The following is a 19,325-nucleotide window of genomic DNA, read 5'->3' as shown; positions in this document are numbered from 1 at the left end:
GATAATGAGGGTATCAAAGCAAAAGCCAAAATGCTCAACTCCATGTTCAAATATCCACCCATGTCAGAACAGCAGAAAACAAAGACAAAGAGAGGAGTTAAAAATGACTGCACACTAATCGCAGTCAATGAAAGGGCAGACAGCTATAAACAGGGATGTGGAGAGGGGTCCATAAAATATACCATCGATAAAAAGATTAAATGTTCTTTGTCGTACTGCAATGACGCATAAAAAGTACAATGCGGTCGGCAGTCCACGTGCCGTTCGCTTAAACAGTTAATAACTCAGATGGCAAACACAAATGAGAATGCAAGTGGTTAAAAAAGGACTTTGTCAGAAAATGGTGAAACGTCAAAGGTTGAGGGCAATGAGCACAAAGTGGTAGGGAAGCATCACTTAACAAATGGTAATGGCTAAAAACACAGTGCACAATATGCAATGTAGTTAATAAAATGATCTCCTCATGGCGAGGAGACCGAGAGGAAGTTGTTGAAGCTGCTGGGAGAGGCTTAATAAAACAAGTCTTGTTCCCATAAGGGAAGACCAGTGGTGATGTCAAAAGTGACACCACCTGCTGACAGACGGCAGCACACAGATAATCGGAGGGAATGTAAGAACTAGTGGACTGAGGTATGAGGACAGCAGCCTTCGCAGCAGTGTCAGTGGTATTTCCTGCCAGACTGGGTTCCTGGACACATCACAGTGGCTCCATCAAGAGTGAGCAAGTGACAGCTTTCCTGGAGCTGTTGCACTAAGGGATGGACGGTGTACAGCACACAGAGGCTTTGAAGGGCACAGAGTGTCGAAGCAGATGATGCAATTAAAAAGCCTGTGTCACGGGATGTATTGTGTGGCCTGATACAGGGCAAAGAGCTCTGCTGTAAATACTGAGCAGTGTTCCAGAAGCCGATACCAAAAAACATCGGTGTCAATGACGAAGGCACATCCAACAACACGATCAGTCCGGTCAGCTTCCAACTGGTCATTGCAACTGGAGAAATGACGTTCATCCAAGGTCGCCAGGGAGGAGTGAAGCCTCTAGACAGCTTTAGGAAGTGCCATTTTTTTCCACAGAGGTCGGATGTAGGAGTCAGCTGACACACGGAAAATGGTCGCTTGAGTACATGTCAGAGTGAATGGACCACTCAAAATAACGGGTGAGCCAGACACTGAGGAAGCAGGGGTCCAAATGCGAATAGGTGTGAAACCAATGTGGGTGCTCCCATGCTAAGGCAGATGACATTAGGTTGATTGAGGTCAGCCAAGAGGGCTCCACTTGGACAGGTTCTTTGAGAATGTCAAAGAACATGGTGCGCACTGAAGTCACCAAGCAGCAGAAAAGGGTGGGGGAGTTGCTCCATAAGCAGGAGGAAGTCTGTCCTGGTGACACTGAATGACAGAGGGCTGTAAATGGTACAAAGGGAAAAGATCAAGCGAGGAAGAAAAATGCGGACTGCAACAGCTTGGAGCAGGATAGTCAGGGAGATGAGTTGACTATGAATATCATCCCTGATGAGCAGCACGACTCCCCCAATGAGACAGAATGCTGTCCACAGAGGGAAGGTCAAAGCAAACCTGGAAGAAACGAGAGAGATCAAAGCAGTCGTGAGGACACAATTCTGTTTCCTGGAGGCAGAGTACAGGTGGACACTGCAATTCTAAGAGCAGCCGTAGGTCCTCTTTGCTGAACTGAAGGCTGCAAACATTCCCTTGGAGGAGAGTCACAGTGTACAAAAAAATGAAGGGGTGTCACCTCGGAAGCTGCCGAGTGCCAGTGTTCGAAGCCTCACTGCTACAGTCCACAGAGGCAGGATGATTCTGCTCCTTGGTGTCTGCAGAGGCGTTGACATTCTCATTCTGCCGGTCTGCAGAGTCCAGGGCAGAAAAACAGTTGGTGGTGTGTGAGAAGACCACTTCCCTTTGTTTGACTTCTTGGAGCCTTTTCAGTTGGCAGAGGAATGCCGAGATGCTTGTTGGCTGGAGGAACGTAAGAAGTCTTCGTGGGAGTATTCCTTCTATCCTTTCAGGAGAAGGAACGGAAGGCAGTGGAGAGACTGTTCTGATACCAGCAACTGAATATGCAGAACACATTTCCAAAACATCCCAGACTTGTTCTCCAAGGGAGGGATAGGCAAGCAACATGGAAGAGAAAAGATGCATGCAAAGGCTGGGACCCCATGGTAGTCAAGCACAAACCTGCCACAGAGTGATGAGCCCCCTTCAGGGAGTGTCAGCATGTTTAGAAACAGGTGAAATCATTAAAACTGAACAAAGTTCCAGAGCCTCATGGAATCCCTGTCACATTCTATACTAAATTTGCAGCTGAGTTAACCCCTCTTTTAACTATAATCTATTGTATCTCTCTCAAACAAAAGACTGTTCCCAGTTGTTGCAAAAAAGCATAGGTCACACCTGTCTACATGAAAGGTAGTAGCAAGGGATCCACAGAACTGCCACCCAGTATTCTTGACATCAACTTGTTGTTGAAGCTTAGAACATATTCTCAAACATAATGAGGTATCCTGAACAGAATGACCTTCTCAAACCAACCGACATGGATTCTGAAAACATCAATCATGTGGAATCCAATTTGCACTTTTCTCAAATGACAAACTGGAAGCTTTGGATCAAGGCAGTCAGGTAGATGCAGTATTTCTCGATTTTCTAAAAGCATTTGATCCAATACCACACTTATGCTTATTGTCAGAAGTATGATCATACGGGTTACCAACTGAAATTTGTGATTGGATTGAGGACTTTTTGGCAGGGAGGACACAGCATGTTATCTTGGATGGATGGACATCATCAGATGTAGAAGTTACTTCAGGTGTGGCCGGGGGAAGTTTGTTGGAGCGCTTTCTGTTCATGTTGTTTATTAATGACCCTACACACAATATTAATAGTAACCTCAGACTTTTTGCAGATGATACAGTTATCTATAATGAAGTACTATCTAAAAAAAGGTATATAAATGTCCAGTCAGATCTTGTTAACCTTCAAAGTAGTGCAAAGAATTGCAACTTGCTTTAAATGTTCAGAAATGTAAAACTGTGCACTTCACAAAACGAAAAAAATGTTGTATCGTACGCCTATAATATCAATGAGTCACTGTTTGAATTGGTCAACTCATAGAAACACCAGGGTCTAGCAATTTCTAGGAATATGAAATGGAATGATCACATAGTATCCTTTGTAGGTAAAGCAGGTGGTACGCTTCAGTTTGTTAGTACATACTGGTGAACTGCAATCAGTTTACACAGGGTACTCCTTACAAATCACTCATGCAACCAGTTCTAGAATATAACTCTAGTGTGTAGGGTCCATTGCAAATAGGACTAACAGAGGATACTGAAGACATATAGAGACGGGAAGCACAAATGATCAAATATTTGTTCCATCAATGGGACAGAGCCATAGAGATACTCAAGAAACTGAACTTGAAGACTCTTAGATGTACACTATACCGAGAAAGTATATTAACAAAGTTTCCAGAACCGACTTTAAATAATGACTCTAGGAATATACTACAACCCCTCACACATTACCACATATGGCGCATGAGGATAAGATTAGAATTATTACTGCACACACAAAGGCATTCGGACGATCATTCTTCCCACACTCCATACGTGAGAAGGAACCCTAAAAACTGGTACAATGGGACATAACCCTGCCATACATTTCACAGTGGTTTTCAGTCTATAGCTGTATATGTAGATGTATGATGTATAATTCTAGCATAACACAGTGCCAATTTATTCTTTGAGTTTCATTAATCCCACATATAATTTCGAACAAACTATTACTAAACCTTTCTGACCTTTCATGTGTGCTGATATCAGCCAACCAGATATATACACCCACCGCTTAATTTTTTTGACTGCATTTTGTCTGCCACTGGTTTTATAATTATCATTAACAACATTCATCTAATAATCCCTTTAAACAGTCTACAATACTAAAATTGAGGATTAATCCAGTTCTTTTTTTTCCTACCTTGCATTTACTTTATAAATTTAATGTTCCGTACATTAAACTGCCATCTGCAGGTGAGACACACATGCGCATTTAGTTCTTTTTGTATGATTCCACGGGGCACACACTTATCACACTGGATATAACTAAAGGATTACTTGTACACCGGGATCACTTTTTTCCCATGCAAACTTTTACATGTTGTTCTAGACACTGGGAGTTGCATTTTGCTCATTCTCAAGTCTCACCCAAAAGTTTACTCATATACTTTCTCATGTCAGAATTGTTGTAACCATTTTTAAGAGATTGTTTATTTTACCTCACTTCAAGATGACAATGACAAAAACAATCTGGTGGCACTCGGCATTGAGGTCATCAGTGCCTGTGTGTGTTCCCAACCTCGCCATTTTCCGAATGATGATGAGGACAACATGAACACCCAGGCCTGAGTGGAGAAAATCCCCCACCCGGGTGGGAATCAAACCCGAGACCCTGTGATCCAAAAGTAGCAACAACAGCCACTAGACCACAAGCTGCGAACCATAATCTCAAAATGATGATTCTCAGAGCAGCCAAATCAAATATACATCCATTGCTATGTTGCAGATAAAAATCAGGACTCATCTGAAAAGACGAAGTGCGGACACACTTGTGTTCAGTGTCGTTGCTGGACACACCAGTGTCGGCGCCCATGTGTCTGCCGCTGTGGTACACAAAGTCACAACAAGGGTCACTTTTCCAGCAGTCCATGATGTTCCAAGCACTCAGAAAAATTATCGATAAGTTTCTCCTGTGTTTGTAACATCGAACATGATTTTAGCATTTTCCACATCATGCATATTAAACATCAATTAAAAGTCACTTTTAATTTCAATTCTAAGTTTTATTGTTACAGTCCTTTACTACAATTCTTGTTACTATTCTAATTTCAGAATAATACAGTTCCACAATTTTAGACAGAAAAATCTGAAAATCATCTGTGATTGGAGGGTTACTTTTGTATTGCAATTATAAACACACAATTTTTTGAACTAAATATTACCTAAGTGGATGTTTAAACCTGGAACAAACCTTCATGAGCACAATCTTCTCCTAATCCCCTATGCAATGCTTCCTTCACATGATGCTAGATCTTCATCTAAAGCTAGAGAGATAATTAATTTAACAATTTACAGACTTTTGATGTCAAGATGCTTCTTGAGACATGTAAGAATTATTAGACTAAAAAAAATTCTCAATTTATCCACACTTGTCATATACCTCAACTGATTCCTATCAAACATGAACATTGTTTAATTGTCTTAATTTTTATTTTGCAGTATTCAATATACTTGATAGTCGCTACTTTTAGGGAACATCAATGTGGAGTTTAAATTTTTTCTCTCTTCCTGTACTGTCCTCTTCATTTCACCTCTCATACTGCTCTGGGTCTCTGATAGAAACAATGACAACTCATGTAATGGCACTTTCTGAGATACAGTGTTCATCACATTGTACAATATTCTATCCTCGAATATATTGTGTATACTTTTGTCTCTCAACAGGTACTGCTCATCCTCTGTCACATGGCCATGCATTGCATACTTCATGATTATATGTTCTGTGGCTCCAAGTTGTCCCAGTTACATACACCTCTCTTTTGCTTCTTACGCCTTGTTCTGTATGTTAAGACATGGTGTCTGATCATATCTAAAAGTGGACTGTATCCTGAGATGGATAAACATTCCCAATCAGCAATATTTACTCAATGTTGGGAACAAGTCTCTTTACATGCTTCTTGCCTCCCCTCTCATTACTTCTCATTCTAATTAGTTAACAGCAAAGCCATGACACCACTACTCTTAACCTAGGGTCATATCTTACAGTAACAACAAGAGTCTCTCTGGTGGTATTCAGTAAGCCTCTGTAGCTCGAAGCAATACTCCTCCCTGTGCACAGAACAACTGCCCTTACCAGCACCAGTCTGTGAGCACAGGCACCTTCTCTGTGTGCCACAAAGACAGATAGGTGTATTTGTGATATATTCTGTTCACCTTCAATGGCACTTTCAGTCTATTTTGGACTATTTCCTGCACTATGTCCACAGTTTAGCTGCTGGCATTTATAACAAACTCTGAATCCACTGGGTGTCTGACAATGGCATGCTTAAAAAATATCATATTGTTTTACCAGCTGCGTGAATTTAAACAGCCATCTCTGTCGTCATTGTCATCAGAGCTGGCACGATGTTCTGCTTATATAGATGCAACAACAGCATCTGGAACCTTCCAGTGGGGGCCCAAAAGGATGCATGTGTGAAAATCAAGTTCAGCAGCTCGTGGCAGCTCCATGCCACCACGAGACCGAGGGACGTCAGGTGGCAAAAGCACCACATTTGAAACTGCTGCTCCCGCCTCCCTACTATCATCAAGTCTTTGTCTTTGCTTTCACTCGACGCTCAAAGCCACCACCTCTTGTCCTACTAAGTGTGCACCCTTGATCTCTCTTAAAAATGGTGCTGTTCATACTAATTTTGGCCATTTCTTTTGTAACAGAATCCCAATATGATGATAAATGAACGAAAACTGTCACCTTTCCAAATTATATTTTGTGTCTGTTTTCTAATTCCATTTGTTTAATGTGTTGAGTGCTCTGCACAACACTCACGAACAGTGCAAATAGATTGTCCTATGTAAATATACTACTTCCAAGAACAGAAGCTCACTATTGTTCTCCATCTTGACAGTAAATTTAATGTTGGGATGAACACTTTTCTTGGGTGTTTCAGCTGAGCGGAAGGCAGGAGGCCAGCTTGGTCATTCAGTGCGACAGACATCTGTGCACACTGACTGGTACTTTCACACCAACAGTTTTCACCATCCTGTACACAAGAAAGAAGCCCTGAACATTCTGGCACACAGGGTAAAGATTATTTTTTGACTACCATCTAGAGTCTGCATTTCGGCATTGAAGTGAGTGTTTGGGGAAAATGGTTACAGCAAAGGAGAAATTGCGAAGCTTTCATGTACTTGTGAAGTGGAAGTGGCCATTCTGGCTGCACTCCTTCCATACTGCGATGCATTGACTAGCATGAGAGGATGCTTGTTGAAGAGAAGTGGCCTGAGACCAGTGTTCTGTCCCACCTCCAAGATGCGAGGTATGTTGTTACTCCTGGTTACAGATAACATAGGTCTTTAAGCTCATGGCATGTATAGTGTCCCTTCTGAATGGAGTAGCATTTGCTCAAGACAAACTATTCACACTGTTGCTTGCTGATGAGCATTGTGCAGAGCACTCACAACATAATAAACAATGCGAACTTGAGAAGTCAGCCGTGTCTGAAAATCTCCAAGAAAAATAACACAATGTACTGTTTAAAATGATGATAGTTTTTGCTCATACATAATCATATTGGGATTCTGCTACAAAATAAGTGGCCAAAATCAGTATAAATAGCACCGTTTTTAAGAGAGACCAGAGGTGTATACTTAGTAGAGCATGGAGGCAGGAGCTTTGAACACTGAGCTAAAGCAAAGACAGAGGCTTGATGATTGTAGGGATGCGGAAGAAATTGTTTCAAATGTGGTGATGGCACCTTGCGTCACCTGATGTCACTCAGTTCCATGGAAGGTTAGAGCATCTATGAGCCACCCAACTTGCCCTCCACACATGACTCACTTCGGCTCCTCTGGAATGTTCCAAATGCTGACATAGCAGCTATACAGGGTGATTCAAAAAGAATACCACAACTTTAGGAATTTAAAACTCTGCAACGACAAAAGGCAGAGCTAAGCACTATCTGTCGGCGAATTAAGGGAGCTATAAAGTTTCATTTAGTTGTACATTTGTTCACCATTTCAGCCAATAAAGTTTTTGGTCCCTTTTTCTTCGAAGGTGCTACTGTAACTGGACTACAGTATCTGGAGATGTTAGAGAATTGGCTGTTCCCTCAGCTCGAACAAGAAGCACAACAATTCATATTTCAGCAGGATGGAGCGTCACCACATTGGCATTTATCTGTCCGTAACTACCTGAACGTCAACTACCAGAGGCGATGGATCAGCCGCCAGGCAGCCCGTGACAGAGCACGTCATCACTGGCCTCCAAGAAGCCCTGATCTTACCCCCTGCGATTTTTTCTTATGGGGGTATGTTAAGGATATGGTGTTTCAGCCACCTCTCCCAGCCACCATTGATGATTTGAAACGAGAAATAACAGCAGCTATCCAAACTGTTACACCTGATATGCTACAGAGAGTGAGGAACGAGTTGGAGTATCGGGTTGATACTGCTCGTGTGTCTGGAGGGGGCCATATTGAACATCTCTGAACTTTTTTTTGAGTGAAAAAAAAACCTTTTTAAATACTCTTTGTAATGATGTATAACAGAAGGGTATATTATGTTTCTTTCATTAAATACACATTTTTAAAGTTGTGGTATTCTTTTTGAATCACCCTGTATAACTAGAACACCATGTCAGCCCTGGCAGTCAGTAACTGAACACCTGATGACTATGTAGGAGACAGCTACTGAAAGCTGGAGTGTTTTATTTTAAGTGACATGTTTTGTAAATTGAGAAAATTTATTGATAAACTAGGAATTTGTTTTTTTCACTAAACATGATGCCTAAATATCGAAATGTGAGTACTCTTCGTATGTTCTCTTGCACAGTCTTGATTGTAAGGGTTTCCTGTAATTTAAAGTCATCCACTTCACTTGTGAATTATTTTATGGGCAACAACTTTTCACATACTCTATGAAATGCCATTTGTGCAGTTCTTCTCTTGTAATTCTTGCCTGTCTGGTCTCTGTCCTGGATCTCCCAGCTACAATCATCTGCTTAAGTCACCTAGCGGGTTGTTGGTCGTGCCACTGTCATATTTTGTAATAGGCACTCTATGGCTATGTTCCAAAATACTGCCCTGTAAACATCCTTTAGTTGTTAGGCTGAGCACAATTTTATCTGTGTACATAAGTATGACCTGGCTAGGTACGTAAGAACCTGTTAGAATGAGATATAAAGCAATAGGATATCACAAATACTGCTATTCTCTGTCCGAAATTATTTTAGGGCTGATAGTTAACTGGAAAGTGTTGCGGTGAGACACAGAAGACAAGTAACAATTTCAATCACAGAGGACTTGTATCCGAAGCAAACACCCACCACTTCCATGAACTCATCACTGGAAATTTTATCAACTTCACACAGTTGACATGTATTTGGGGTAAATACAAATTTTCATCAAGAACATTTTCTTAGTTCTGAACCCCATTTTATTGCCTTTTGTCAGTGATTGTGACACTGGCAGGAATGTTAGCACATTTCAATAGTCACAAAAACTCAAAATACAGTTGATATACAGTCACCTGTCCTATAAATTGTTTCGATGGATTAGTACACTATCAATATATCACACAATCTATTTATAAAGTAAGGAGAGAGAAAAATCTGCTCATAAAATGGTGGCAGGAAATGCATATATAAAAAGAGGTTTTACATATGCAAGCTTTCAGAGCCAGTGGTTCCTTCTTCTAGCACAAAGTTTGAAGAGGAAGGAATAGGAGTATAGGAGTGAAGGAAAAGGACTGGAGAGGTTTAGGAAAAGGGATAGAATACGGAAAAGTCACCCAGAATCTCAGGTCAGGGAAGACTTACCAGGCAGGACGAGGAGGAAAGAATCGGTCTAAAAAAGAAGAATCAATCTTTCGTTCTCATTCCGTCTGTCCGTCATTCCTGACCTGGGGTTCTGTGTGACTTTTCCTAAACCACTCAAAGTCCTTTTCCTTCATTCCTCTTCCTTCCCCTTCAATTCTTCTGCCAAAAAGAATGAGTCATTATCTCCAAAAGCTTGCATAAGTAAAATCTTTTTTTATGTATGTCCCCCTGCCGCCACTTAGTAGATTTATCTGCGCAGTAACATTATATTGTTAAAAATTGATTATTTTTGTTGTTGTATTAACACAATCTATTTACACTGAATTAAGAATAAAATTTAGACAATGATCCTTAAACCTGCTGTGACAGCAACAGAGAAAGAAACTTAGTAATCAATAAACATGAAACATACACGGAAGGAAAGAGAGAAAATATTAAAATTCAGATTAGTCTTTATCAATGAATTATGCCTGATGTTACCTGTAAGCAGTGAATAGTATTTTCCCAGTTCACTGTCTTGTCTGTGAAGTAATGTATCATGACAGCTTTGTTTCTGTCTTCTACATTATCATCTGCTGCATTCTGTTCCAGCCAGTCCACCACAAGTTGATACTTTAAACACAAATTAAAATTAATTAGTTCAAAATACATTAAAAACTGTCAGAAAATAATGCCCCCCCCCCCTCTCCCCCCATCATATACATTTTATTTTACACTTTTCTTTGAGCACTCTTTTACATCCCATGATTTCAGTCAACCTTTTTCTCAGTTCACAAAGGGCCAGAATTTCGTGGTTAATGAAATACCTGATGAATGTGATTGAAACAGTATTTGGTGATAGAATTCTGAATTGTGAAGAGTGTAACAATCGCTCACTTTCAAGAACACTTGCAGAATGTTTGTGGACTGAATCAATGTATGTAGGGATTGATAGGTGGTGTACACAGCATATAATGATGACCTAATTATGCACGCTGGAGTGTGTTTCTACACAGTGTAGTAACTCTCATCACACCCAATATGTCTGTAATACTATTAGTGATGGTGCAAGTTAAAAATACATGAATTATGCTTCTTGTAAAATGGTAAAGAAAGTATAACAAATATTTTACACCTGAGTTAACCACAATCTTGGTCAAAACCTGAAAATATTTACAGAAAACAATAGCTGCACATCTCTTCCAATGTTGTACGGTGAAATCAGGAAAGTAATTGTTGAGTTTTGTGGTAAGTAATGAGATCTCTATTTACTTCCCTGAAGCAAAAATTTGTCAAGACAGAGAAAACTCAAAACGGTGTTCTTAGTTTAGATTAGATTAGATTAGATTTACTTTCATTCCAATTGATCCGTAGTGAGGAGGTCCTCCAGGATGTGGAACATGTCAGAAAAACAACAATACATGACAAATATTTAAACTAAAACAAATAAGCTAATGTACCATTCCACAGGTCCCAAGTGGAATGATCGTCATTTTTTAATGAACACTAAGAGTCATTTTACAAATACTATTGCACTGAATTTAAAATAAAAAAGTTTTATATTTATTTATAAGGTAAGAAACATGTAATACAACTACTGTAATACTTATTTACAATGAACACATTACTGCACTGAAATGGTGCAGAAGTTAGATTATACTTACACACACACACACACACACACACACAAATTTTCAGTGAACACATTACTGCACTGAAATTGTGCAGAAGTTATGTTGTACTTATATACAAATCAGTTGGTTTTCCTCAGAAATTCATCAATGGAGTAGAAGGAGTTGGCCACCAATAAATCCTTTAGGCTTCTCTTAAACTGAATTTCATTGGTTGTTAAGCTTTTTATGGCTGCTGGCAAGTTATTGAAAATGTGTGTTCCTGAATAATGCACACCTTTTTGTACAAGACTAAGTGACTTTAAATCCTTGTGAAGATTATTCTTATTTCTAGTATTGATTCCATGAATTGAGCTGTTGGTTTGAAAAAGTGATATATTTTTAATGACAAATTTCATTAAGGAATAAATATATTGGGAAGCTGTAGTTAGTATCCCTAGTTCCCTAAACAGGCTTCTGCAGGATGTTCTTGAGTTCACACCACATATAATTCTTACTGCACGTTTTTGTGCCCGGAAAACTTTAGCTTGGCTTGATGAATTACCCCAGAAAATAATCCCATATGACATTATGGAATGAAAGTAAGCATAGTATGCCAGCTTTTTCATTTTTATATCCCCTATGTCTGACAAAATTCGCATTGCAAACAGAGATTTGTTAAGACGCTTCAGCAGTTCTGTGGTGTGCTCCTCCCAGTTGAATTTATTATCAAGCTGTAATCCCAAGAATTTAACACCGTCCACTTCTTCTATCTTCTTGTCATCATATGTTAGACATATACTCTTGGGACACCCCTTACAAGTTCTGAACTGCATGTAGTGTGTTTTTTCAAAGTTTAGTGACAAAGAATTGGCTAGGAACCAGTGATTAATGTCTACAAATATTTTATTGGCTGATCTTTCTAAGACTACACTTGATTTGCCATTTATTGCAATGTTTGTATCATCAGCAAACAAAACAAACTTGGCATCTGGTAATGTTACTGATGAAAGGTCATTGATATACACAAGAAAAAGTAAGGGCCCCAAAATGGAACCTTGTGGGACCCCACATGTAATTAGTTCCCAGTTGGATGATGCCTGATAGCTTGATACATGTCTCTTTCCTAATAACACCCTTTGTTTCCTGCCAGAGATATAAGATTTGAACCATTTTGCAGCATTTCCTGTTACACTATAATATTCTAGTTTACTTAAAAGGATATTGTGATTTACACAGTCAAATGCCTTTGACAGATCACAAAATATACCAGTTGCCTGCAATTTTTTGTCTAATGAATTAAGTACATTTTCACTGTAAGTGTAGATAGCCTTCTCAATATCAGAACCTTTTAGAAATCCAAACTGTGACTTTGACAGTATGTTATTTGAGATAAGATGGTTATAAAGACGACTGTACATTACTTTTTCGAAAATTTTTGAGAATGCTGGCAACAGTGAAATTGGACGGAAATTTGATGCTATTTCTTTATCTCCCTTCTTAAACAGTGGCTTAACTTCAGCATATTTCAGCCATTCGGGAAATATTCCACTGATAAACGACTGGTTACACAGATAGCTTAATATGTTACTTAGCTCAGAATCACATTCTTTAATTAACTTTGTTGATATTTCATCATACCCACTAGATGTTTTTGATTTTAAAGATTTTATGATGGACATTATTTCTGTTGGGGTAGTGAGGGTCAAATTCATCTTATGGAAGTTACTTGAAATGTCTGGTCTAAGGTAATCCATAGCAGCATCTACCGAACCTGACAACCCCATCTTTTCAGTAACAGTTATAAAATGTTTGTTAAAAAGTTCTGCAACACTATACACATCTGTCACCAATGCATCATTTACTCTTAATGCTATTTGCTCCTCTTCATGTCTGGTTCTACCGGTCTCCTCCTTCACTATATCCCATATTGTCTTTATTTTGTTATCTGATATGACTATCTTTTCCTTGTAATATATTTGCTTTGACATCCGTATTACAGTCTTTAATATTTTGCAGTATTTCTTATAATGTGCTATAGCATCAACATTGGAAATGTTTCGGATTGACAGATACAGTTTTCTTTTTGTTTTACAAGATACCCCTATTCCTCGAGTAATCCATGGCTTCTTTGTAGACTTTGCTCTAACCTTGGTAAGTTTTGGGGGAAAGCAGTGTTCAAATAAGGTAAGCACTTTATTAGCAAAAATGTTATATTTTTCATTCATGCCATGAGCACTGTAAACATCAGTCCAGTGAATGTCTCTGAGGAGTGTCCTAAAATAATCAATTTTTGGCTTACTGATTACCCTCTTGAGCTCAGATTTAACAGATTTTATATCCTGTTCAGTATTAACATTTAACAGAAGGAACTGCATGTCATGGTCTGAGAGGCCATTGACTATTGGTTTTGTAATATAATTTTGTTCATTTGACTTTTCTATAAAGATATTATCAATGGCTGTTTGTGAGCAAGTGGTTATCCTAGTGGGGAACTTTACTGTGGGAATTAAGTTGAATGATAGTGTTACTAACTCAAATAGGTTCTTATTGGGAGAGTCTTTAAGGAAATCTACATTGAAATATCATGGGCTTCTGTTACCTGAGACGCACTTTAGAGTGATTCTGGTGAACATCTTGAACAAAGGACCCAAGATAACCCTAGTATTTATTAATTAATGGAAAAATCAATGTGTACTACAACTTTAATGGAATACACCAGTAAATCATGTGATGATGTTCATTTACAAGACAATGAAAGGCCACAAATTCTCTGAACATTAAAGAGAAAGTTACCACATTCTATCACACCCACTATACAAGCCAGCAAGCACCAAGCGACTCAAGTCTTTCAGCAAGTGAAGCCAACTCTTTCAAAGGACACCATCTTTTCGACAATGAAAAACCGAAAGATGCTAATCACTGAAGGAGCAGGACAAAATATTTTGCATGTGTGATGTATGTGTATAACTCGACATTGACTTAAAATTATGCAATGATAGCAATAGTTTTGGGGTGCAATGTATTCCAAAACAAACTTACCACACCAGTTTGTTAAAATGTGACCCAGAATCCATGTAAAATAAGAATGATAAACAGCAAGAGTCATTGCTTTTCAAAGGACTAGTGTGCAAGAAATTAGCTGCCAGAGCAGCGTTTAAAACTTTGCAGGTACCCGAGGAGATCAACTACTTTTGCTTCAGTTTCTATCGTTAAATAATACGTCTACATTTCATTTCTGCTGTGCTGAGTTGTAAGGAAATTGCAGTCAAGTAATTGACAAAATTGTATTTATATAGCATCAACTCAATAAACGCACGTTCAGTCATCAAATACACATTACATTATCAAAACCCATCCTAAATTACTACAAATAAACTCATTAAAGCAAAATTCATAAAGAAAATATTGAGGGCTCTAACAAAAAGTAATTAGCTTCTGTCTCGGGTTCTTCGGCTGACGTTCATCTAATGATTTTTCTGACGTTTCGCCAGCACGAGTGGCTGGCATTGTCAAAGCTTCACCCTCCATTGCCGGATGTTGGCGCGCCAGGTACATATAGTCTGTGCCCACGAGCTCGGCTCCAGTTCACCACCGGCAATGGAGGGTGAAGCTTTGACAATGCCAGCCACTCGTGCTGGCGAAACGTCAGAAAAATCATTAGATGAACGTCGGCCGAAGAACCCGAGACAGAAGCCAATAGGCAGTTTGTCAACAAGTGGCCACGAAAGCCTTAACAATTTTGTAAAAAGTAATTAATAAATACAGAATTAAAATATGCCCACACTGACCCAACTTGATGATTCAGTGGAACCACAAAATTCAAAGACTTTCAAACAGTTTGATTTACCAAGAAATAAAACATTTTACATATGTTATTTTCCTTATTTGCCATCAATAACATCTTGCATGCCAGCAGAAAATGAAGAATTAACCTCTTTAAAGTAATATTGTAAAACATTTAAAGAAATCTGCATTTCACAGAATACGAGCTCTGAAAAATCAGAAGAACATCAAAGGGTGTAGGTGGGCATTTGGAAATGAGCTCTGCTATAAATAGCAATGTGAGACCAACAATAGGTTACATTCTTGTTGGCGGATAGACAGCGAGTACACATAACAGCAATACTTGCAGCACCTGAGAAGATGGCTGGATTGGTAGTCAAAATCTTGGTCGTAAAAGAGAAACAACTCACAACACCTAAAAGCACACTATTAATATCCTAAAATGGTTAAACACTTTTGCTATTTGTCAAGGGAATGTTGAACAGCACAGATTACATCTAAATTTTCATCTAGTTCGTTCTCTATGTGCTTTTCCAGCAGGACAATGGCTGCAAACACACTTCTCACAACATCCAAAATACTCTCCTACATATTCGGCACCTTCCCTTGCTGTCACCATCATCTGAAAAGCTGCAACAACGTGATCTTGTCTGTATTACCAACACCAACAGTAACAACTACAAGAGGAAGTAATGTGGACCATTATCTCCCAAAATTACATCAAATATCACTAAGACCATCTCTTTCCACAATTGCAAAAATGCATTGTGGCTAGAAGAGGCAATATGAAACACACAAATTGTCATCCCAGACAACCTATTTGTATGTGCATCTCTTCTCTCTACATTTGTTTCTAATTCTTATAACTGACCACACTTTCAATATGAATTTATTTGAGGTTTGTTTTTGATACAGGTAGGACTTGTCTCACTGTGTTTTAAATTTATACTTGGGTGTGTAGCAACATACTCGCACTACACTGTTACACAGAAAGAAAAATCATCTCATTTTTAACTGGAGTTTTAAGAGACCACTGCTGTGAGTCTCTTTAATGCATTTCAACACAAGAGAATTTTTTTTCCCCACATAATACATTCACAAGAAATAAACTCATTCAAATTGACGAAATGTCTAGTACAACTGTTAAAATGACACTTCACGATGCTGTTTGACACCATTAAGTAAATGAAAAGGTTAATTCTCAAGGATCATACTGAATCGTTCTACAACCTCTAAAGCTTCAGAATATTATCACTAGTTAATGATGTGCGCTGGAAAACAAAAATGGCTTGTTTTGATTGTGTAATGCATTATTCATTACTGAAATTTTTTTGTACTACCTCTCTTATCACTGGGTCATTTTCAAACAGCTGTTCAGCTATTTCTTTCTCACTAAGTTTCCTTGGTGGTCCGACTTTCATTTCACGCTCGTGAGAACTCAAGCGATTCTGGTACAGACAGTAAACAAGGCGCCAAGTATTCCTTTCAGCAGTAAGCCATGACAACTCCTGAAAATGAGAAAATTTAACTGAGAATAAGAGATCCTGCATCACAGAAGAAATTAATTAGTTGATGGCATCTGTTCAGCTAAAACCAAGTTTGTGATTCAATTTTTCATAGTACTCCAAGTGGTGGTTTTGTATGTGTGTACAAGCTAGACTACTGCCACAGTCAAGTTGCACTCAAAGTAATACCATCAACAACATATTGATACAAACTTAGAAAAAGTATCCATCAAAAATGCTACGCTTTGCCAAAAAGCTATGGTACAAGGTTTCCTAGTCAGTCTTAAAACCAGAGAAAGAGCAGAACTGATACGTAAATGGATAGTATTCACAACTAGAAGAAACTTTCTAACTCTGTAAGGAAGAGAGGGCAATACACATCGTACATGCAAAATCATTCTTATAACCACAATTCTTCAAGCTGTAATTATGAGTGTTAAATAATATGTAAATAAATATCAAAGCCATATTTTCCACCAGACAGGAAATAAATTGCTTTATTCTCATCAACTACCCCAAAATATATTATAACAGCATTGTGAACTGGTTTTCATTTTATGACAACCCTATCAATGAATGTATGCAGCTAGATTCGAGAATCAAGAAAATCAAGTTCTAACATCTTGCCAATGTAGGATACATAAGGTATGGAAGTGAATAAAGATTGACAACCTTTTCAGAAGATCCTTCTTGGCATTCATGTGAAGTGATTGAGAGACATTTCAGAATATCTAGATCTGGATCATTGGACATGAACTTGAGTACCACTCTTTCTGAATGCCATCCAGTGCGTTAATCCCTGTGCTACATCACTCCCTGAACAAATACAATTTTTCTTCTGGATCATTACACAAAATTAAGTCTAATAAAGTCTACCAGTGACTGGCAACACATCTTCTACAATCATTTTTATTTCTCTGCCCTTCTGCATGAAAATGACATCTGTGATAACTGTCATCCAAGCACGAAAAAGACTATTCCCCCCAACTCAAAGGAAAATATACAAAAAAAAAAAAAAAAAAAAGGTTCAGCAAGAAGAGGCTCATCAATAATAAGGAAAACCCTTCGGAAGTTTCAACACAACGAATGAGGCAGCATATTGGTTGAGAGGCCAGTAAGAACTTACTGAAATTTAGTAAACGAAAATGATCACAATGTAATGGAGGGTTATAAATAAAGTACAGCTACTCACATTGGTCCAGTATGGGCTTAATTATCATATGGCAGCAAAACTTTGTAGATGTGCTAACCTGTTAATGCGGAACCAGTATTATTATTATTGTTGTCGTCGTCGTCATCATCGTCATCATTGTCGTCATCATTGTTATCGTCTTCTTCAGTAAAGAGACTGGTTTGATGCAGCTTTCCATGCTACTCTATCCTGTGCAAGCCTCTTCATCTCCGAATACCTACTGCAACCTACATTCTTCTGAATGTGCTTAGTGTATTGATCTCTTGGTCCCTCTCTCTACGATTTTTACCTCCACGCTCCCCTCTGTTGATGTCTCATAATGTGTCCTAGCAACCGGTCCCTTCTTCTAGTCAAATTATATCACAAATTCCTCTTCTCCCCCATTCTATTCAATACCTCCTCATTAGTTATGTGATCTATCCATCTAATCTTCAGCATTCTTCTGTAGCAAAACATTTTGAAAGCTTCTATTCTTTTCTTGTCTAAACTGTTTATCGTCCATGTTTCACTTCCATACATGGCTACAATCCACACAAATAATTTCAGGAAAGACGTCCTGACACTTGAATCTCTTCTCTATGTTAACAAATTTCTCTTCTTCACAAAAGCTTTTCATGCCATTGCCAGTCTACATTTTATATCCTCTCTACTCCAACCATCAACAGTTATTTTGCTACCCAAATAGCAAAGCTCATTTACTACTCATGTAAATAAATATCTACTCATGTAAATAAGTGTCTCATTTCCTAATCTAATTCCCTCAGCATCACCCGATTTAATTTGACTACATTCTACTATCCTTGTTTTGCTTTTGTTGATGTTCATCTTATACCCTCCTTTCAAGACACTGTCCATTCCATTCAGCTGCTCTTTCAGGTCCTTTGCTGTCTCCGACGGAATTACGTCATCAGCAGACCTCAAGGTTTATATTTCTTCTCCATGGATTTTAATTCTTACTACAAATTTTTCTTTTGTTTCGTTTACTGCTTGCTCAGTATACAGACTGAATAACATTGCGGATAGGCTACAACACTGTCTCACTCGTCCTCAACCACTGCTTCCCTTTCATGCCCATCTACTTCTATAATGGCCATCTGATTTCTGTACAAATTGTAAATAGCAGCTCACTCCCTGTATTTTACCCCTGCCACCCTCAGAATTTTAAAGAGAGTATTACAGTCAACATTGTCAACAGCTTCCTCTAAGTCTACAAATGCTAAAAATGTAGGTTTGATATTCCTTAATCTAACTTCCAAAATAAGTCTTAGCGTCAGTATTGCCTTGTGTGTACCAACATTTCTACAGAATCCAAACTGATCTACCTCAAGGACGGCTTCTACCAGTTTTTCCATTTGCCTGTTAAGAATTCAAGTAGTATTTTACAGCCGTGACTTATTAAACTAATACTTTGGAAATTTTAACACCTGTCAACACCGGCTTTCTTCGGGACTGAAATTATTATATTCTTCTTGAAGTCTCAAGGTATTTCGCCTGTCGCACACATCTTGTGCATTAGATGGAAGAGTCTGGTCATGGTTGGATCTCCCAAGGCTATCAGTAGTTCTAATGGAATGGTGCCTGCTCCCAGGACATTTTTTTGACTTAAATCTTTCAGTGATCTGTCAAATTCTTCACACAGTATCA

The 19,325-nt window shown here is 38.6% G+C and overlaps 1 protein-coding gene across 1 annotated transcript in view; it reads right to left on the bottom strand.

Annotated features, from left to right (window-relative positions):
* The window catches only part of LOC126470044 (nuclear pore complex protein Nup107), a 260,292-nt gene that overhangs the window by 109,552 nt on the left and 131,415 nt on the right, over positions 1-19,325 (bottom strand). The window contains exons 4-5 of the mRNA XM_050097545.1: positions 16,325-16,492; positions 10,090-10,221 (exon numbers count right to left, since the gene is read on the bottom strand). Of these exons, the coding sequence (XP_049953502.1) occupies positions 10,090-10,221; positions 16,325-16,492 (300 nt within the window). The remainder of the gene's footprint in view (positions 1-10,089; positions 10,222-16,324; positions 16,493-19,325) is intronic.

This window comes from Schistocerca serialis, chromosome 1 (assembly GCF_023864345.2).
Source record: "Schistocerca serialis cubense isolate TAMUIC-IGC-003099 chromosome 1, iqSchSeri2.2, whole genome shotgun sequence".
Lineage (NCBI taxonomy): Eukaryota > Metazoa > Arthropoda > Insecta > Orthoptera > Acrididae > Schistocerca > Schistocerca serialis.
Note: the sequence above shows the minus strand (reverse complement) of the source record. Positions and strands in the feature narration are given on the sequence as shown.